Source organism: Suricata suricatta, chromosome 1, assembly GCF_006229205.1.
Source record: "Suricata suricatta isolate VVHF042 chromosome 1, meerkat_22Aug2017_6uvM2_HiC, whole genome shotgun sequence".
NCBI classification, from domain to species: Eukaryota; Metazoa; Chordata; class Mammalia; order Carnivora; family Herpestidae; genus Suricata; species Suricata suricatta.
Window position 1 is genome coordinate 134,218,499 of NC_043700.1, and position 19,295 is coordinate 134,237,793.

General features: G+C 35.4%; 1 protein-coding gene and 1 pseudogene across 1 annotated transcript in view; one reads left to right on the top strand and one right to left on the bottom strand.

Moving 5' to 3' along the window:
* The window catches only part of CNOT6L (CCR4-NOT transcription complex subunit 6 like), an 83,431-nt gene that overhangs the window by 11,033 nt on the left and 53,103 nt on the right, over nt 1-19,295 (top strand). Inside the window, exon 4 of the mRNA XM_029944471.1 lies at nt 18,642-18,731. Within this exon, the coding sequence (XP_029800331.1) occupies nt 18,642-18,731 (90 nt within the window). The remainder of the gene's footprint in view (nt 1-18,641; nt 18,732-19,295) is intronic.
* On the bottom strand, nt 11,322-11,948 carry LOC115296058 (annotated as a pseudogene).

A 19,295-nucleotide genomic window follows, 5' to 3' on the forward strand; every position in this document is an offset into this window, starting at 1 on the left:
CTTGGCTATTGTAAATAATGTTGCAATAAACATAGGGGCGTGTATATCTTTTTGAATTAGTGTTTTCATTTTCTGGTAAATATGCAGAAGTGCAATTACCTCATTGTATTAGATTTCTATTTAACGTTTTGAGGAACCTCTGTACTATTTTCCTTTTTAAAATTAAAAAAATTTCAAATCCAAGTTAGTTAACATAGCGTCATAATGATTTCGGGAATAGGATATAGTGATTGACCACTTACATATAACACACAGCGCTCATCCCAACAAGTGTCCTCCCTAATGCCCCTTGCTTATTTAGCCCATTCGCCACCTAACACCTTGCCAGCAACCCTCAGTTTTTTCTCTGTATTTAAAAGTCTCTTAGAGTTTGTCTCCCTTTCTTTTTGTATTTTTTGCTTTCCTTTCCTTATGTTAATTTATTTTATGTCTTAAATTCCACATATGAATGAAATCACATATTTGTTTTCTCTAACTTATTTCACTTAGCATAATACCTCTAGTTCCATCGATGTTGTTGCAAATGGCAAGATTTTATTCTTTTTCTTTATAAGCAGTATTCCACTGTGGGTATGTATGTATGTATATATACATACATACCATATCTTTATTCATCAGTCGATTGACATTTGGGCTCTTTATATACTTTGGCTATTGATAGTTCTGCTATAAACATTTGGGTTTATTTGCTCCTTCAGATCAGCATTCTGTATCCTTTGGATAAATGCCTACTAATGCAATTGCTGGACAGAGGATACTTTTATTTTTAATTTTTTGAGGAACCTCCATATTTTCCAGAGTGGCTGCACCAGTTTGCATTCCGACCAGCAGTGCAAGAGGGTTTCTCTTTCTCTCTATCCTTGCCAACATCTGTTGTTACGGTGTTACTTTTAGCCATTCTGACAGGTGTGAGGTGGTATCTCATTGTGCTTTTGATTTGTATTTCCCTGATGATGAATGATGCTCAGCATCTTTTCATGTGTGTATTAGCCATCCAGATACCTTCTTTGGAAGAATATCTGTCTCTTGCCCATTGGTTCACTGGATTATTTGTTTTTTGGGTGTTGAGTTTGATAAGTTCTTTATAGATTTTGGATATTAACCCTTTATCTGATATTCATTTGCAAATATCTTCTTCCATTCTGTCAATTGCCTTTTAGTTTTGCTGATTGTTACCTTTGCTGTGTAGAAGCTTTTTTTTTTTTTTTAAATCTTGATGAGGTCCCAATAGTTCATTTTTGCTTTTGTTTCTCTTGCTTTACGAACATGTCAAGTTTGAAGTTGCTGTGGCCGAGGTCAAAGAAGTCATTGATTGTCTTCTCCTCTAGGATTTTGATGGCTTCCTGTCTTACGTTTAGGTCCTATCATCTTTTTTGAGTTTATTTTGTGTATGGTGTAAGAAAGTGGTGCATACATGTCGTCTGCATGTTTCTGCCCTGCTTTTCCAACACCATTTGCTGTTGTCTTTATTCCATTGGATACTCTTTCCTACTTTGTTAAGGATTAGTTGGCCAGATATTTGTGAGTCCATTTCTTTGTTCTCTTTTCTGTTTCACTGACCTATGTGTCTGTTCTTGTGCCAGTACCATACTGTCTCCATGATTACAGCTTTGTAATAATACAGCTTGAAGTCCAGAATTGTGATACCTCCAGCTTTGGTTTTCTTTTTCAGGATTGTTTTGGCTATTTGGGGTCTTTTATGGTTCCATACAAATTTTAGGATTGTTTGTTCTAGCTCTGTGAAGAATGCTGGTGTTCTTTTGACAGGGATTGCTCTGTACTGTGTTCTATAGTGAATGTACCAATTTACATTCCCACCAACAGTGTAAAAGGTTCTCTTTTCTCCATATCCTCACCAACAGTGGCTATTTCTTGACTTTAGATACCAGCCATTCTGACTGGTGTGAGGTAATGGCTCTTTGTGGTTTTAATTTGCATTTCTTTGATAATTATTGATATTCAGCATCTTTTTATGTGTCTGTTAGCTCTCTCTATGTCTTTTTTGGGAAAATATCTACTCAAGTCCTCTGCCTATTTTTAATCAGATTTTTTTTCCCCTTGGTGGCGACTTACAGAGGTCTATATTTTGGATATGAAGCCTTCACAGATACAGCATTTATACATCTTCTCCCATTCATTAGACTGCTTTCTTGTTTTGTTGATGGTTTCCTTCACTGTGCAAAAACCTTTAAGTTTGATGTAGTCCCAGTTACATATTTTTGCTTTCGTTTACCTTGCCTGAGGAGAGAGAGTCAGAAAGATATTAAGACCGAAGTCCAGGACTTGAGTGCCTTTGTTTTCCTTTAGGAGTGTTACGGCTTCTGGTCTTGCATTGAGGTTATTAAAACATTTTGAGTTTATTTTTGTGTATGGTGTGAGAAACTGGTCCAGTTTTATTCTTTTGTGTTTACCTGTCCAGTTCTTCTAATACCATTTTGAAACTGATTTTTTAATGTAGTATGATGGTTTTGTTTAGAGAGTGATGTAATCTTGTTTTTTTTCTATGAATAACCAACTGTCTCACTATCATTTAGTGAATAGTTTTCCCTTTTCCCACTGATCATCAACAGTCACCTATCAGTTATGTTAGGGTCTGTTTTTGGATCTCCATTTTGTATGTCCAGAAGTCCGTTTGTCTAACTTTGCATTAATTACTATATTATCATAATCATTATTATGGCTTTATGTTAAGACTTGGTATATGGTTTGGGAATTCCCCTTAAGATTTTTCTTTCACAGTGTTGTGGCAGTCCGACTGTCTTTAATTCTTCATACAAGAGAAATAGCTTGCTATAGTTTATCAAAAATGCTGTTAGAACTTGGGGACTGCCTTGAATATGTAGGTCAATCCAGGAAGAATTGACATCTTAATGTATTGAGTCTTCCTATCTATGAATTTTGGCATCTTGCTCATTTATGTAGATTTTATTTAATGTCTTCAAATAATATTTTATAATTTTCTGCACATCTTTTGCTCAGGCATGTCTTTTGTTGGATTTCTTAGGTGCCCTAAATTGTTTTTATTATAATTATTTTTATTTTTATTTTATTTTTTTATTGTTTGTTTTTGAGAGAGACAGTGGAGGAGGGGCAGAGAGAGAGAGAGAGAGAGAGAGAACTCAAAGCAAGCTCTAAGCTCTGTGTTGTTAGCACAGAGCCCAATGCATGGCTTGAATTTACAGACCGTGAGATCATGACCTGAGCCAAAGTCTGACACTTAATGGACTTGAGCCACCCAGCTGCTCCATCTTATTATACTTATTTTTAAAGTTGCTTTTTCTGCCAATTTGATGTTGGGGTATAGAAATACAAGTAAGAAAAAATTGATCTATAGTTAAGGTTTTTTGGGTAAATTCTCATCTTTCTGAAAATTTGTCTGCAAATTCTTTTGAGTTTTGTACGCAGATAATCATTTCATGTGCTGATGATGGTTTTGTTTCAAAGTGTTACATGCTTATTTTTTATTTTAATGTACTGACTGGAATGCTTACTACAATGTTGAATAGAAGCATTAATACTGGGTGGGTATGCTTATATTCCAAATTTTAAAAGAAATGCTTCTAGTAGTTTTCCATTAAGAATATTTGTTGTGTAATTTTGGTAAAACACCTTTTTTTTGTTTTTAGAAGTTTTAAAAAAATATTTATTTATTCTTGAGAGGGAGAGAGACAAGTGTGGGAGAGGCAGAGAGAGAGGGAGACACAAAATCTGAAGCAGGCTCCAGGGTCTGAACTGTCAGTACAGAGCCCGATGTGGGGTTTAAACCCACAAAATGTGAAATCATGACCTGAAGCCAAAATCAGATACTCAGCTGACTGAACCACCCAGGTGCCCTGAAGTTTTCTTCTATTTCTACTTATGCAAGTGTGAGTTCTATTAAATATTTTTTCATTGATTATGAAATGATTGTTTTTCTCATTTCATAGGTTGAGTTAATATATTTGTACATATTTTCTTATTTATTCCTTTTTAAAAGTGTAGTTATCTTTATACCCTCTGTTGGGCTCAAAGTTAACTACTCTAAGATCAAGAGTCTCATATGGTATTCTGACTGAGCCAGCCAAGTGCCCTCCCCATCTTTTCCAATGTAAACTATATGTGCATTATTAAGATAAATATAACCTGGTGCTTTCATATGCTGGATTTATTTTGATAATATGTCTACGACTGTGAAGGCTTGGATATTTTTACTCTACTTATAAGCTAATATGTTAGCCACTTGTTTTCATGGATAGTGGTGGAAAACAATGAGACTCCTGGGTCAGAGACAAAGAACATTATCACTTCATACAAGATGGGCCCAACCAGACTCATCCTGTATACACAGTGAGCTTGCATTGCACCTGCGTAGTTCAAGTCCTTCACTCCAGCACTTTTCAAGCAGCAAATACTGTAGCAGGCAGCATAAAGCTAGTCCTCACTCTTCAAAAGGCAAAGAGTTACATGGAAATATTACTATAGTTGCCTTAACCTCTCTAGTTGCTCTTAGAGCTAACTATAGAAACTGCTCAGTATCAGACTGATGGGCCTCAGAATTTGTCATACACATCAAGAATGGAGGGGAACCTGGGTGGCTCAGTCAGGTAAGCGTCCAGCTTCAGCTCAGGTCATGATCTCACTGTCCGTGGGTTCGAGCCCCACATCGGGCTCTGTGCTGACAGCTCAGAGCCTGGAGCCTGCTTCTGATTCTGTGTCTCCCTTTCTCTCTGCCCCTCCCCGCTCATGCTCTGTCTCTCTTTGTCTCAAAAATAAATAAAAAACATTAAAAAAAAAAAAAAAAGAATGGAGAGGGAAGCACAAGGTCCCTGGTGGACTGCCTCTCTGCAAAATATTTGTTAGGAATTTTAAACATATGCTCATGAGCAAGACAGACCAGAATAAGATTCTTACTCTGTTCTCTTAAAAAGTTTGTATAATTATATAAATTATTCTATATAAAATAATTCTATAAAGCTGTCATTGGTACATGTCTTCTTTACAGAACATATTCAACTACCACCCAATATATTTGTAGTTAGAAGGACCATTAAGGATGTCTAATTGTTAATGAGTCAGTTTTGTTGGACCATATGTGTACAACTGGAATTTGTTTGCTTTTTAATTTTTCAAATTTATTTGCATGAAAGTGGTCATAATATTCTCTTGATACATTTTTAGACTGTCTTCTATTTATGGCTATATCACCCCCCTCTTCATTTCTAAGATTGTTTATTTGGCCTTCTATTTTTTTCCCCCCTGATTTAGCCTCCCCAGGGATTTGTTAGTTATGTTATTTTCAGTGAATCAGTGTTAGCTTTTATTTTTCAAAAACTGGTTCATTTCAGTTTTTTAAATTGTTTTTTGAGTTTATTATGTAATTGGTTTTTTTCTCTTTTTAAGTTGCATATATGGTTTAGTATATATTTAGACTTTATTACTTAAGGCTATAAATATGCCTATTTGCCTATTTTTGTTGTTGTACCTCACAGTTTTAATATGAAGTATTTTCATTTTTGCTTTGGCCTATGTACTTTTAATATAGGTTATCATATCTTTTTTGACCCATTATTTAATATTTCTATACATATATGATTTTAAAGATCTTTTTTATTGTTAGCATTAAAGTTAACTGCATTTATAGGCAGTTAGGGTAACCTCTATGAACCAGTTCTTTGACATTTGTTGATTCTTAATGACTTAGTATGTGATCAATTTTTGTAAATGTTTTACTGCATCTGATAAGAATTTTTCTCTAATTATTGGAAACAGGTCTGTATATTTGTCCATTAGATCAAATTTGTTGCTCAGACTTTTTGTCTTTACAAATTTTTGACTTTCAGTAATTAAAGTACTTAATGGTAAAATTTCCACTAAAATTGTAGATTTGCTCATTCCCCTGTGTAGTTCCCTCAGCTTTTGCTTTATAGCCTTTGAGGTTATTTTATTATGGATGCCAACTATGCCTGTATATTGCTGTATATTGCTATACCTTCTGGTGAAGAGAACCTGATATGAGGTAGTGAGCTTCTTCCTCCTTTGTTAGTATTTTCATATTACAGTCTTTGTTGTCTAATATTACAGCTGGGCAAGTTTTCTTTTGGTTAATGTTTGTCTGATATATCTTTTTTCATCTATTTACTTTCAACCTTTCTGTGTAGTTATGCTTTGGTGTATCTCTTGCAAATAATATAGAGCTGAACTTTGCTTTTAATCCATTCTGGCTTAATTTTGTGTTTAATGTGGTTTCAGATCCGTTGCCTCACCTGTATTATAATTATGGATATTTTGTTATACTATTCTACCTCTTGATATTACCTTTTCCCCTCTTTCTTTTTGCCTAAGATTATCTTTTCCTTTTGTAGGCTTTTATTATTTTGTAGGTTTTTATTATTTTGGAGTTAGTATGTTCTGTTTTTAGATTATTTTAGTGATTACTCTCGTAATTATTCCTTAAATATATTTTTGAAAAATTTTTTGGCAAGTTTTTTTTTTTTTTACTAAGTTATAATTTATATGCAGTGAAATCCACCCCTTTGATGAATGTTGAAGACATTCATATTGGGTGAGCACTGATTGTTATTTATAGTTTCATAACCCTCACCACAATTGAGAAATGAAAAGTGTTCTGGGGTGCCTGGGTGGCTCAGTCAGTTAAGTGTCCGGCTTCAGCTCAGGTCATGATCTCACAGTTTGTGGGTTCACAGCTGTGCTGACAGCTCAGAGCCTGGAGCCTGCTTCGGATTCTGTGTCTCCCTCTCTCTCTGACCCTCCCCTGATGGCGCTATCTCTGTCTCTCAAAAATAAATAAAAAACATAAGAAAAAAAAATAAAAAAAATTTTGTTCTATCACCCCTCAATTCATTTGTGTTGTTGAAGTCAACACCTATTCTTACATACTTTTCATGCTATATGGAAACACACTATGTAGCCTTTTGAGTCTGGATTCTTTGATTTAGCATAATGCATTAGGGATTCATCCAGGTTGTTGCATATATCAGCAATTCACATTGTGTGGATGTACAACAGATTTTTATTTGTTGATGAAGGACTTTGGGTTTTTAGTTAGGGGTGATGAGAAATAAAAGCACTATGTAAACATTTGATACAACTTTCTGTGTGAACCAAGTTTTTATTTTCCTCACGTAAATACTTGGGAGTGGGATTGCCAGGTTGTATGGTAGATGTATGTTAAACCTCATAAAAAAGTGTCCATTTTCTGTAAGTGGTTGTATCATTTTGCCTTCCCACCAAAAGCATGGGAGAGCTTTAGTTGCTATGTATCATTATTGTCAGCACTTGGTATTATCAATCTCTTAATTTTTTGTGATTCTAATATGATGCAGGGATATTTCATTTATTTCTCTAATAATGATACAGCGTATCTTTTCATGTGTTCATTTGTGAATCTTTCTTGATTGAGGTGTCTATCCACATTGTTTACTTTATTATTGAGTTGCTTTTTCTAATTTCTGAGATTTAAGAGTTTATTATACATTTTAGATTTAGATCCTTTTTAAAATAGGTATTTTGCAAATATTTTCTCCTAATCTGTGGCTTGTGTTTCTATTTTCTTTATAGGGCAAGTTTACCATTTTGATGATGTCCAATTTATCACTTATTTTCTTCTATGGATTATTATGTCTTTGGTGTCACATTTAAGAAATGCCTCACCCAAGCTCATGAAGATTTTATTTTAGAAATTTTATAGTTAGGTTTTACATTTAGATCTTTGGTTTGTTTTGAGTTAATTTTTGTATACAGGGCAAAGTTTGTTCTTTTGCCTATGCACATCCAGTCATTCAGCATGATTTGTTGAAAAGTTTATACTTTCTACATGGATTTCTTTTGCAACTTTGTCAAACTCAAATTACTTCTATACATGTGTATCTACTGCTACATACTCTACTATGTCCCACTGATCTATGTCAATACTAAAATATTTGATTTACTGTAGCTTTATGATAAGCCTTGAAGTTATGTAGTATGAGATCTCTGACTTTGTGATTATTTTTCACATTTGCTTTTATACTTCTATTTGCTATATATTTCTATATAAAATTTAGAATCAGCTTATTTTTGCAAAATATCCTGCTGAAATCTTTTTTGGGATTGTGATGAACATGGAGATCAGTTTGAAGAGATTTGGTATCTTAATCTTGAGACTTAGGTTGTCTTTTCCAATCCACGAAAACAGTGTATCTCTTCATTTATGTAGATCTTCTATACTTTTTTATATTATATAGTTTTTCAGCATGCAGATCTTACAAATACTTTGCTATGTTTATACTTACTTGATATTTTTGATGCTGTTGTAAATGATACTGCTTTTTAAATTTCTGGTTACTCATTAATATTGTAGAACTAAAATGCAGCTGATTTTTAAATATGTTGACCTTCTCCCTCAACATGTGTAAACATCTACAAACTTCTGTGAATAGACACTGCTTCATTTCTTTCTTTCTGATACATAGTCTTTTTAATGTATTGTCTTATCCTATTGGCTAGGAAAATATAAATACATGTGATGATGTGCCTTGTTCTCAGTTTTAGGGAAAAGCACTCAGTCTCTCACCATTAATTATATCAATGACACGTTTTCAGGTGCATAGGTGCTTTGTCGGGTCAAATAAATTTTCTTCTATTTTGCATTTGCTTGAACGTTTTTATCATTGATACAAGTTGAATTTGGTCAAATGCTTTCTGTGCAACTCTTGACGATAATATAATTTTTTTTCTTTAATCTCTTTATATGTTGAATTACACTAATGATTTTCAGATGTTGGGCCAACTGGTATTCCCATTTTAAAAACCACTTGGTCATTATGTATTTTCTTTGTAATATATTGTTGGATTTGATTTGCTATTTGTTGAGGATTTACTCAGTAATCATCACCAGACATATCGTGTAGTGTTTTTTATTTGATTTCAGAATACTGGTGACCTCATAAAATGAGTTGGAAAGTGTTACTAACACTTCTAAAGTTTGTTTTACTTAATTATTTTGAGAAAGAGAGAGAGAGAGAGAGAGAGAGAGAGAGAGAGAAAGACACGCACAAGTGGGAGAAGGACAGAGAGAGAGGTAGAGAAAATCCCAAGCAGGCTCTGCACTAGCAGCATGGAGCCTGATGCATGGAGCTTGATCCTTCAAATTGTGAGATCATGAACTGAGCTGAAATCAAGAGTCAGATGCTTAAGTGACTGAGCCACCCAGGTACCTCAAGTATTACTAACACTTTTATTTTTTGAAGAGTTTGCATTAACATTTGTATTACTGTTTTCTTAAATAATTGGTACAATTTTTCGGTAAAACCATATGGTCCTGGAATTTTCTTGGTTGAAAAGTTTTTAACTTAATTCAGTTTCTTTCACTGATAAAGGACATTGAGATTATCCCTTTCTTAGTATAGCCACTCCAGCTCTCTTTTCTATTTGCATGGCATACCCTTTTCTATTCTTTCACTTTCAATCTGTTTGTATCTTTGAATCTATAGTATATCTTTCATGGACAGCATATAATGGATTATGTTTTATTCATCTGCTAATCTCTGCATTTTAGTCAGTTTTTAATCCAATTACATTTAATGTATTTGTTGATAAAGTAGGATTTTTGTCTGTCATTTTACTATTTTCTCTGTTATTAGGTCCTTCTTGTTCCTCTGTTCCTCAATTAATGCCACCTTTCTGATGTTAAATGAGTATTTTCCAGTGTACCAATTTAATCCTCTTGTTTCTTTTGCCATATTATTTTGAGTTATTTTCCTAATAGTTAATTTGGAGATTACAATAAACCTCTGAGTTTTATAATAGTCTAATTTGGATTAAGAGCAACTTAATTTCAATAATATAAAACACTTTGCACCTATAGCTCCATTCACTTCTCATTTATTCAGTTATTGTCTAATTATTATCTTTACATATTATATGCCCATCAACATAGATTTTTTATTATTGCTATATGTAGTTGTCTCTTAGGTAGAAAAATGTTAAAAACACAAATTTTTTTTTGCTGTCTTCATATATGATTCTGTAGCTATCTTTATTGGTATTTTTTATTTTATCAGACGAATTCAAGTTTCATTTCATCCTAAACAAATACCTTTATAGTATTTTCTAAAGGAGTGATCTGCTGGTAGCAAACTCAGTTTTTATTTATCTGGCAGTGTCTTAAATTCTCCTTTATCTAAGAATGATATTTTTGGTAGATTAGCTGATAATTTTTTTCTTTCAGCACTTTGAATATGTCATTTATCTGCCTTTTGACTTCCACCTTTTCTGATGAGAACACACAACGTGACTCTTATTGAGAGTCTCTACATGATGTGTCACTATTTTCCTGTTAATTTCAAGACTTTTTTTTTAATGTTTTGTTTTATTTTTGAGAGACAGAGACAGTGTGAGCAGGGGAGGGTCAGAGAGAGAAGGGGACATAGAATCTGAAACAGGCTCCAGGCTCTGAGCTAGCCAACAGGTTCTCTGAGCTAGCCAACAGCACAGAACCTGACGCGGGGCTGGAACCCACCAACTGCGAGATCATGACCTGAGCCAAAGCTGGACGCTTAACTGACTGAGCCACCCAGGCAACTCAAGACTCTGATTTTCTGTAGTTTCATTATAGTTTGTTTAGTTTGTATGGATCTCTTTCACTTTATACTACTTAGAGTCGTTAATCTTCTTAGATGTGTATATTAATATATTTCATCAAATTTGGGATGCTTTTGACTATTCTCTCAAATTATTTTCTATTCTTTTCTCACTTCCTCGTCTGGGATTTCCATCATACATACGTGTATCTTTGATCTTTTCTTTTTCAGATTTCAAATGTGTTTTTTATTCACTATTTTTGATGACTATAAGTAAGCATTTCCACTAGGGAAAAGAAAGTTAACATAGTACATTTTCATGACTGGGGAATGGATTTTCTGAAGTCATCTTCAGTAGGGCAAAAAATTAGAAAAAAATAACCTGAATGTTGGAATTCAGTTCTTTATATAAAGTCCCTTGTAAAAACAAAACAGGATAAAAATAAACTGAAAAGAAGGGGCAGGGCAGAACTTTATATTTTTAAATTTTTTAAACATTTATTTATTTTTGAGAGACGGAGAGACAGAGCGTGAGCAGGGGAGGGGCAGAGAGAGAGGAAGACACAGAATCCGAAGCAGGCTCCGGGCTCGGAGCTATCAGCTGTCAGCACAGAGACTGACGGGGCTCGAACTCACATACAATGAGATCATGACCTGAACTGAAGTCACTTAACCATCTGAGCCCACCCAGGTGCCCCCAGGGCAAAATTTTAAAAAAGAAAAAGAAGAAGAATGGAAGGAAGAGAAATCGGCGAAGGCGGCTTATTGTTCCTTCGCTGCTGTATCTTTGGTCTTGGCATTTCCTAACTCCTTGCTCTCCTCCTTCACTGAGAGCACTTCTAGCTTCTCAGCCACCTTCTCAGCATTGTAGTTTTTGTCCAGCCCTTTCTTGTATCTCTCTCTCTTCGATCTCCTTCCTGCATTCTTCAACTTCGTTTTGAATTTCTGTTCATTTTCACCATTAGGAAGTGGATGGCCAGCAGCTCTGGCTTGGGCCACTCATTGGCAAAGTTGGTGTGGGTGTTCCATTCCCAGGCACGGTCGCTGCCCACATTCGGCTTCAGCTCATCATCACATGATGTGATGGCTGGTGCATATCTTCAGGGTCTTGTCCCTCCTCATGAGGAGACAGATGGTCTCTTTCTGCTTATGCTTCAGAAGCTTGACATCCCCAGCGCCTTGTTTCTTTCATTCTGGGGGATTATTCTCTGAAGCAAATCGAAATAGCTTTGCCTGTATTTTAAAAAGCTCTTCTTCTTCTTATTCCAGCATCTTAATTTCTTGCTTGGGAAGAGAAACTATAGGCTCAAACTGGGGATCGTGATTGGACTCATATGCATTCTTGTTGGAAGTGTCATGGTCCTCATGGGTGTCCTTGGTAGCTGCCATGGGGGCACAGTGATGGCAGTGGCTTGGTTGGCTTGGTTGTTGCTGGCTCTGTGGCCTCTATTCGTAGCTCCTTCCCTCTGCGTCTGGTGCCAGTGCCTCCAGCTCTCTCCTCTCCTCTCTCTCTCTCCCCCCTCTCCCCCGTCTCTCTCTCTTCCCCCGTCTCTCTCTCTTCCCCCTTCTCTCTCTCTTCCCCCTTCTCTCTTTTCCCCCGTCTCTCTCTTCCCCATCTCTCTCTCTTCCTCCGTCTCTCTCTCTCCCTGTCTCTCTCTCCTCCCATCTCTCTCCCCACCCCAGTCTCTCTCCCCACCCCCATCTCTCTCTCTCCCCCGCCCCGTCTCTCCCCTTCTTTTTTTCCTATTCCCCAGACTCTTAGAACTTCAGCTGACCTGTCTTTAAGTTCACAGAGCCTTCCTTCTGTCTGTCCACTTCTCTAAAGTTCTTTTAGTAATTGTTTTCATTGTACTTTCAAACTTAATAATTTATGTTTGGTTTCTTTTTTTATGTTTTGACTTAATGTTTTTATTTTTTCTGACTCTTTTGAGATGTAATTGAGATATAATAGTGTAAGTTTACGGTATACAAGGTAGTGATTTTTGATACACTTACATACTGCAAAATGATTACCACCATAGTTTTAGCTAACACCTCCATCTCCTCACATGATCACTATTTATTTTTTGTGGTAAAAACCTTTCAGCTTAACTCTCTTAGCAAGCATATACTACAGTGTAATTAACTATAGTCATCATGCTGTTAATCTCCTAACTGGACCTTTGTAACCTTTGACCATTATCCCCTTACTTCCGTACCTCCAGCCACTGGAATTTGCCAATATACTTGGCTATTCCTCTGAGTTTGGTTTATACAGGTGTTTGGTTAATGTGATTCTTAATGATTCTACTGGTTTGAATCATTGAGATATGCCCATATTCAGAAGAATAACAATCTATATTATCGGTATAGACAGTGCTAAAGGAAATGTAGCAGTAACCAAGAGAAGAGAAGAGATGAGGCTGCTTCATTCTTTTTATCTTCCTGATTCTGTTTCCTGTGCTGGAGGTGACTATCCCTGAAGTTAATTCATCAATTGTTCTTATGCTGTCAGAAGTCTTTATTTTTTTCTGGAAGATTTTTATAATCACCGTGGTTCTTTATATGGCTATCCTTGTAACACAAAATTTTGTGTGTCTGGATACTTGCCAGAGTATCCACATTTATTGTCAGAAGAGATTTGAACTTTGTTTTGGCCTAAATTTTAGGAAATTCAGTTCCAAACCTGATAAAACAAACATGAAATTTGTCCTATTTCCTGTTCTTGACTTTGCTGAAGAATAATAGAAATTTTTTTTTAATTTTTTTAATGTATGTTTATGTTTTTGAGAGAAAGACAGAGCACGAGTGGGGAAGGAACAGAGAGAGGAGACACAGAATCTGAACCAGGCTCTACGCTCTGAGCTGTCAGCACAGAGCCCGATGTGGGGCTCAAACTCACGAACTGTGAGATCATGACCTGAGCTGAAGTGAGATGCTTAGCCAACTGAGCCACCCAGGTGCCCCTGGAAATTATTTTTTTTAAATTTGTTTGTTTACCTATTTTTAGAAGAGCTATTTATTTTTTGAGGTATAATTGACATACAGTAATCCTTTGTTTCATGATGTGATCTTTGTACACTATGAAATGATCTCCATGATAAGTCATTACCATTGGTTACCATACAACGTATTATATTATTGGCTGTATTCTCTATGATGTACATTCCATTCCCATGACTTATTTTGTAACGAAATTTGCTTCTTTTAATCCCCTTCATCTATTTTGCCTGCCTGAAGCTGCTCCCACCTCTGGTAACCAGTAGTTTATTTCTGATATCTATAAGTGTGTTTCTGTTTTTCCTTTAAGTTTTATTATCAAAGTATACTTGGCATACAATGTTATATTAGTTTTGGGTGTACAGTGTACAGATTTGATGAATCTGTACCTTACGTGGTACTCGCCATGATAAATATGACCCTCTGTCACCATTTCAAGTTATTAGTGTTGTTGAATATACTCTCTATGCTGTAGTTTTCATCTCTATGACTTAGTTATTTCATAACTGAGAGGTTATACCTCTGAATCCCCTTTATCTGTTTCCTACCCCCCACTCAGCTACCCTCTGGAAACCACCAGTTCTTTGTTTGTGTCTGTTTTTGTTTGTTTGTTCATTCATTTTTTTCCAGATTCCACATATAAGTTAAATCATATGGTATTTTTAAGAATCTGCCTTACCTCACATAGCTTAGTGCTCTCTAGATCCATCCGTGTTGTCTTAAATGAGAAAGTATCATTATCTACACATACCAATCTTTTTTATCATCTATGAGTGGATACTTAGGTTGTTTCCATAGCTCAACTATTGTAAATAATGCTGCAATGAACATACAGGTGCATATATCTTTTCTGGTTGATGTTTTTGTTTTCCATTTGGTTCCATTTTGTGGTTTTGATTTCTTTTTTGATATTTTTTATTTGTTGAGACATTGTTGTTATACTTTATTAAGATATTTTTTTTTTTTTTAGCTCTTTGAACATATTAAAATAGTAGGTTTTGAAAGACTTGTAGTGTGTCCTCAGGTACAGTTTTTATTATCCTCAGAGACAGTTTCTATTGATTGCTTTTTCCCCTGTTACAAGGCATACTCTTGTTTCTTTACATCCTTTGTAATTGCATTAAGAATTAGGACATTCTCAATAATGTGGCAACTCTGGAATTACGATATCTCCCATTCCCAGGGTTGTTTGTAGTTGCTATTTGTTGTATTTGTTTGTTCCTTTAGTGACTTTTCAGAACTAATTCTGTGCATTTCATATTTTTTATCATGTAAGAACATTGAAATCTCTCTTCAATTTAGTGTTCAGCTAATGCATAGGCATTTTTTTTTTTTTAATTCCTAGAACCAACAAATCTTCCATTCTTGTCCAAGTGGCTCTTTGTGTATTTTGGGAAATACTCTCAATAATCAGCCACTCTACCTTAGCCTTTACTTCTTACTTGTGCACAGCCTTAAGGTCTAGAAAAGATGAGCGCGTACACTGTGTTTGGTCTTTCATAAGCATATGTAGAGCCCCCCACAGTTACGGTCTTCTAGAGCAGCTGGAATATGTCAGACATTTTCAAACTTTTTTTAATGTTTACTTATTTTTGAGAGAGAGAGAGAGAGTGTGTGTGTGAGCCAGGAAGGGAGGCACAGAATCCGAAGCAAACTCCAGGCTCTGAGCTGTCAGCACAGAGTCCGACATGGAGCTCGAACTAAGAAACTGCTAGATCATGACCTGAGCTGAAGTCGGAAGCTTAACAGAGTGAGCCAGTCGTGTCTCTGTCAGAGCCTTTCAAAGCCCTTATTTGACCTCTTATTCCCAAGTTTCTCTTAAACGTTTAGGTTACTCTGTTTACTTTACCTGTTTCCATGACCTCAAGGCAGCTATAAGTTAAAAAGCATTTACCAGTATGGTTTCCTCATATATGCCTTACCACTCTCCCCTTCAGGTTGAAGGCTTTTAGCACTTGGCAAGAGTCAAGGAACCACAGAAGTCAGAGAGAAATGACTAGTCTTGGGAATGAGGCTTCGAAAGGCCGAAGCTAAATTTTGGTTGCTTCAGTGGTTGCCAAGCTGCCCTGGCTGTGAGGGACCAGAAGTTATCAAAACTTCACAAATTACTGTCTTGACTCATATCCTGCCACTTTGTTCTGATGAAGGGGCAAAGTTTTGGAGGTTCTTACTCTGCCATTTTGGCTGAATTTTCTGTTTCTTCTTTGAATGACGGGTGATATTTTCTGTCTTTAAAGGAATTTGTCATTTTTTTCTTAAGTTGTTGAACTTAAGGAGGTAATGTTTTCTTAATATTCCCTATCCTCCTAATGCCTCAAGGTGTTAGAGAGGACTGTTTCTTCATCTTAATTCTTAATATTTTTGAGGTCTTTTTTTTTTTTTTAACTGATCAGGTGTAGGTTTATCAAAAAAAATTTTTTTTTTTGCCTTTTTCAAAGTACCATGTTTTAGGTTTGGTAGTAGTCTCTTGTTTTTCTGTTATAAATTTTATTGATGTCTTCTCTTTACTGTTCCTTCTTTCTGTTTTATATAGAGTTCATTTGCTCTTTTTTTAGATTCTTAATTTTGAAGTTAAGTCATTGCTTTTAGATCTTTTTTCCTAAAATAAAGATTTTAATGCTCTAAATTTACCTCTAGACACTCACTTAGGTGCATCTTACAAATTTTGATGATGTATTTTCATTTTAGTTTAGTTAAATTTCCTTGTGACTTTCTCTTTGACCCATAGATTAATTAGAAGTGTGATATTTAATTTCTTTTTAAAAAATATTTTTTAATGTTTATTTTTGAGAGAAAGAGAGAGTGTGAACAGAGCGGGGGCAAAGAGAGCAAGACAAATAATCCGAAGTAGCTCCAGCACAGAGCCCGCTGCAGGGATTAAACTCACAAATCATGAGATCATGACCTGAGCTGAAGTTTGCTCAACCGACTGAGCCACCCAGGGGCCCCATTGTGTGTGTGTGTGTGTGAGAGAGAGAGACAGAGGGAGGGAGGGAGGGAGAGATGTTTAATTTTAAAATAACAGATTTTCTAGTTCTGTTATTAATTTCTAGTTTTATTATGGTCAGTATGCTTTGATTTTACTTCTTTTAAACATGTTACAGTTTGTTTTCTGACCCATAATATGGTCTCCTGGTAAATGTTGATGTACACTTGAAAAGATCATGTATTTTTGTCTTTATGAATATGTATTATATAAATATTAGGTCACATTGGTTGACAGGTTTTTCTCATCTCTATCTCTACTTTCTGTTTACCTGTTCTGTTGATAACTGGTGGAGGAGTGTTGAAGTCTTAAATCCATTTTGCACTCTTGGGAGATATTCTTCTACTCTATTCCAGCTTCCATTCTTGCTAATGAATTTTATTACCATTCCCATGGTTTTTTGTTTTAAGTATTGGTTATTTCTCCTCAAAGGGTTTTAAAGTTATCTATTTGTAATTGTCCTTCTCTAGTTTGCAGTACAATGTAAAATGAAATCCTTCCATGTACTTCTTGCTATATATTGTGTTGCTTCTGTCAGTTTATTCATTTAAAAAAAAATACCTTGTGAAAGTTTGCAGACTTATTCTATTTAAACAATGTATCTTCTGACTTCTCTCTAAACTCTCTTTCAGGCTAGGACTTAGGTCCTGTTTCCTGATGGCTGTTGTGTGTCATAATCTAAAATATCCTTCAGTTTTCTTGTGTTGATCTCCTCTGTTGCCTTTAGGTTTTCCCAAAGGACTCCAAGTCTTACAGTTCTGATGTGATTGTATGATGTGGAAGGAGAGAAAGAGTCCTATAGTTTTATGATTAGGTCTCAGTCCCATTAAAAATGGGCCTGAATTAGATACCCTTTCTACACTCTTCACCCCAGATCAGGCTAGAGGGGGCTGCAGTGTTGATTATTTACCTAAAGTTAAATGGTAAAACTTCACCAATCACACTCTGGTACAGTAGTTTTTCATGCATGAAGGACTTGTTAAGGAGAGCATTACTTCCCTGCCAGAAGCACAGGGGAATTTTTATCCAATATTTATATTAAAAACCTGGTGGGCCTCTTAGAGGTAAATCTCAGGGAAGTGTTGGGTTCTCCTAGGACTGTCCTTTCTTGAGTTACTAACTCTCAAGCTAATGTCTTCCAAGCCTCCAGCAGTTTGTCAATTATGACTTACCATGTTTCAACTACTAGTAGTGCCATTTCTGGGGTTCTATATTTCGACTTCTGCTGCCAGGAGGCGGAGATTCTCTGTATCTGCTTGTTTGTGTTTAGGGCAACAGTTTGCCTTATGATCTTAACTGTGGGGACAGAGTGACAAGTTCAAGTTCTTTAAATGTTGAACTAGAGACCCAAGTCCTATTCTCTATTTCTAGAGCTCAAATTTAATATATATTAAAATTTTTTATTTATTTATTTTTTTTAAGATTATTTAATTTGAGAGGAGAGCAGCAAGTGTGAGCAAGGGAAAGGGCAGAGAGAGAGAAGAGAATCCCAAGCAGGCTCTGAGCTGTCAGTGTGCAGTCCGGCACAGGGCTCAATCTCATGAACCATGAGATCATCATCTGAGTGGAAATCATGAGTTGGATGCTTAACTAACTGAGATACCCAGGCACCCTAAGATTTCTTATTCTAACTCACATTTTTACTGTTTCATATTTTAAATTTCTCCAACTATAATATAAAATTCTAAATAGGAAGATGCTCCTTTTTTATGATATCATTCATTCTCATACAGGACTATTTGTCTTTCAGTTAGAATATTGTTTTCAAAGATAAATGTAGAACTTATAAAGGCTAATTTCATTGTGCTGAGTTGTAATAATACTTCAGAATTCGACTAAGCTTAATATATATGTTTATGTATGTATGTGGTTTTGGCAAACAAATTGTAGGTATCCAGTATAAACAGTGGAATCTAGAAAGAGATAACTTTTTTGAAATTTTTCTTCATGACTGTCTTAACAAAGTATTTCTTTAAACTCATGTAATATCTTTAAATTTATGTAACATTAAATACTGTAACATTCACTTTAGAAGATTAGTATTTTGTTTTATTGTGTACATTTGTCTGGTCCTACAGTTGTAGTCTTACAGCTTTTATGTTTGTATTCTGCTTTAGGCAATCCTTTATCACAGGATATTCTCAATTTATACCAGGACCCAGATGGAACCCGAAAGCTACTGAACTTCATGCTTGACAATCTTGCAGGTAATTCTTAATGACAAAATAGAGAATTCTACATGCAATACTGCTAGCTAATGTCATATGTTGCTTAAGAGCATCTGACCATTTTTTAAAAATAACTTCTTAGAGTTTTGGAGTTCCTGCTGTTACTATATCCTATGGATGTGGGACATTCTTCTCATATGCTGAGCACTTTCTATTTACCAAGCAGTGTGTTAGCAGCTTTAGTTGTGCTATCTCATTTAATCTTTCTAAAGAACCTCAGAGGTAGAAATTTTTACTGGTGTTGTACAGTTCTGGAATTCAAAGAATAAAATGATTTTCGCAAATTACACAGCGGTTAATGTGGGAGCTGTGAACCCAAGATTCTCTTAAACACAGACACAATTATTAATTGTTTGAATTCGAGGCAGATTACATATATCCCACACACTATGCACATTTTTTGTGAATGAATTTACTAGTTTGGTTCACTACACATTTGGGGAATCTTTGCAAGCAGGATTGTGATGAATATCACCAAATTTACCTGACTAAAATAGTTGTATTCCAATTAGAAAATTTTCTATGTAAGAAGTCTGTTAGGTA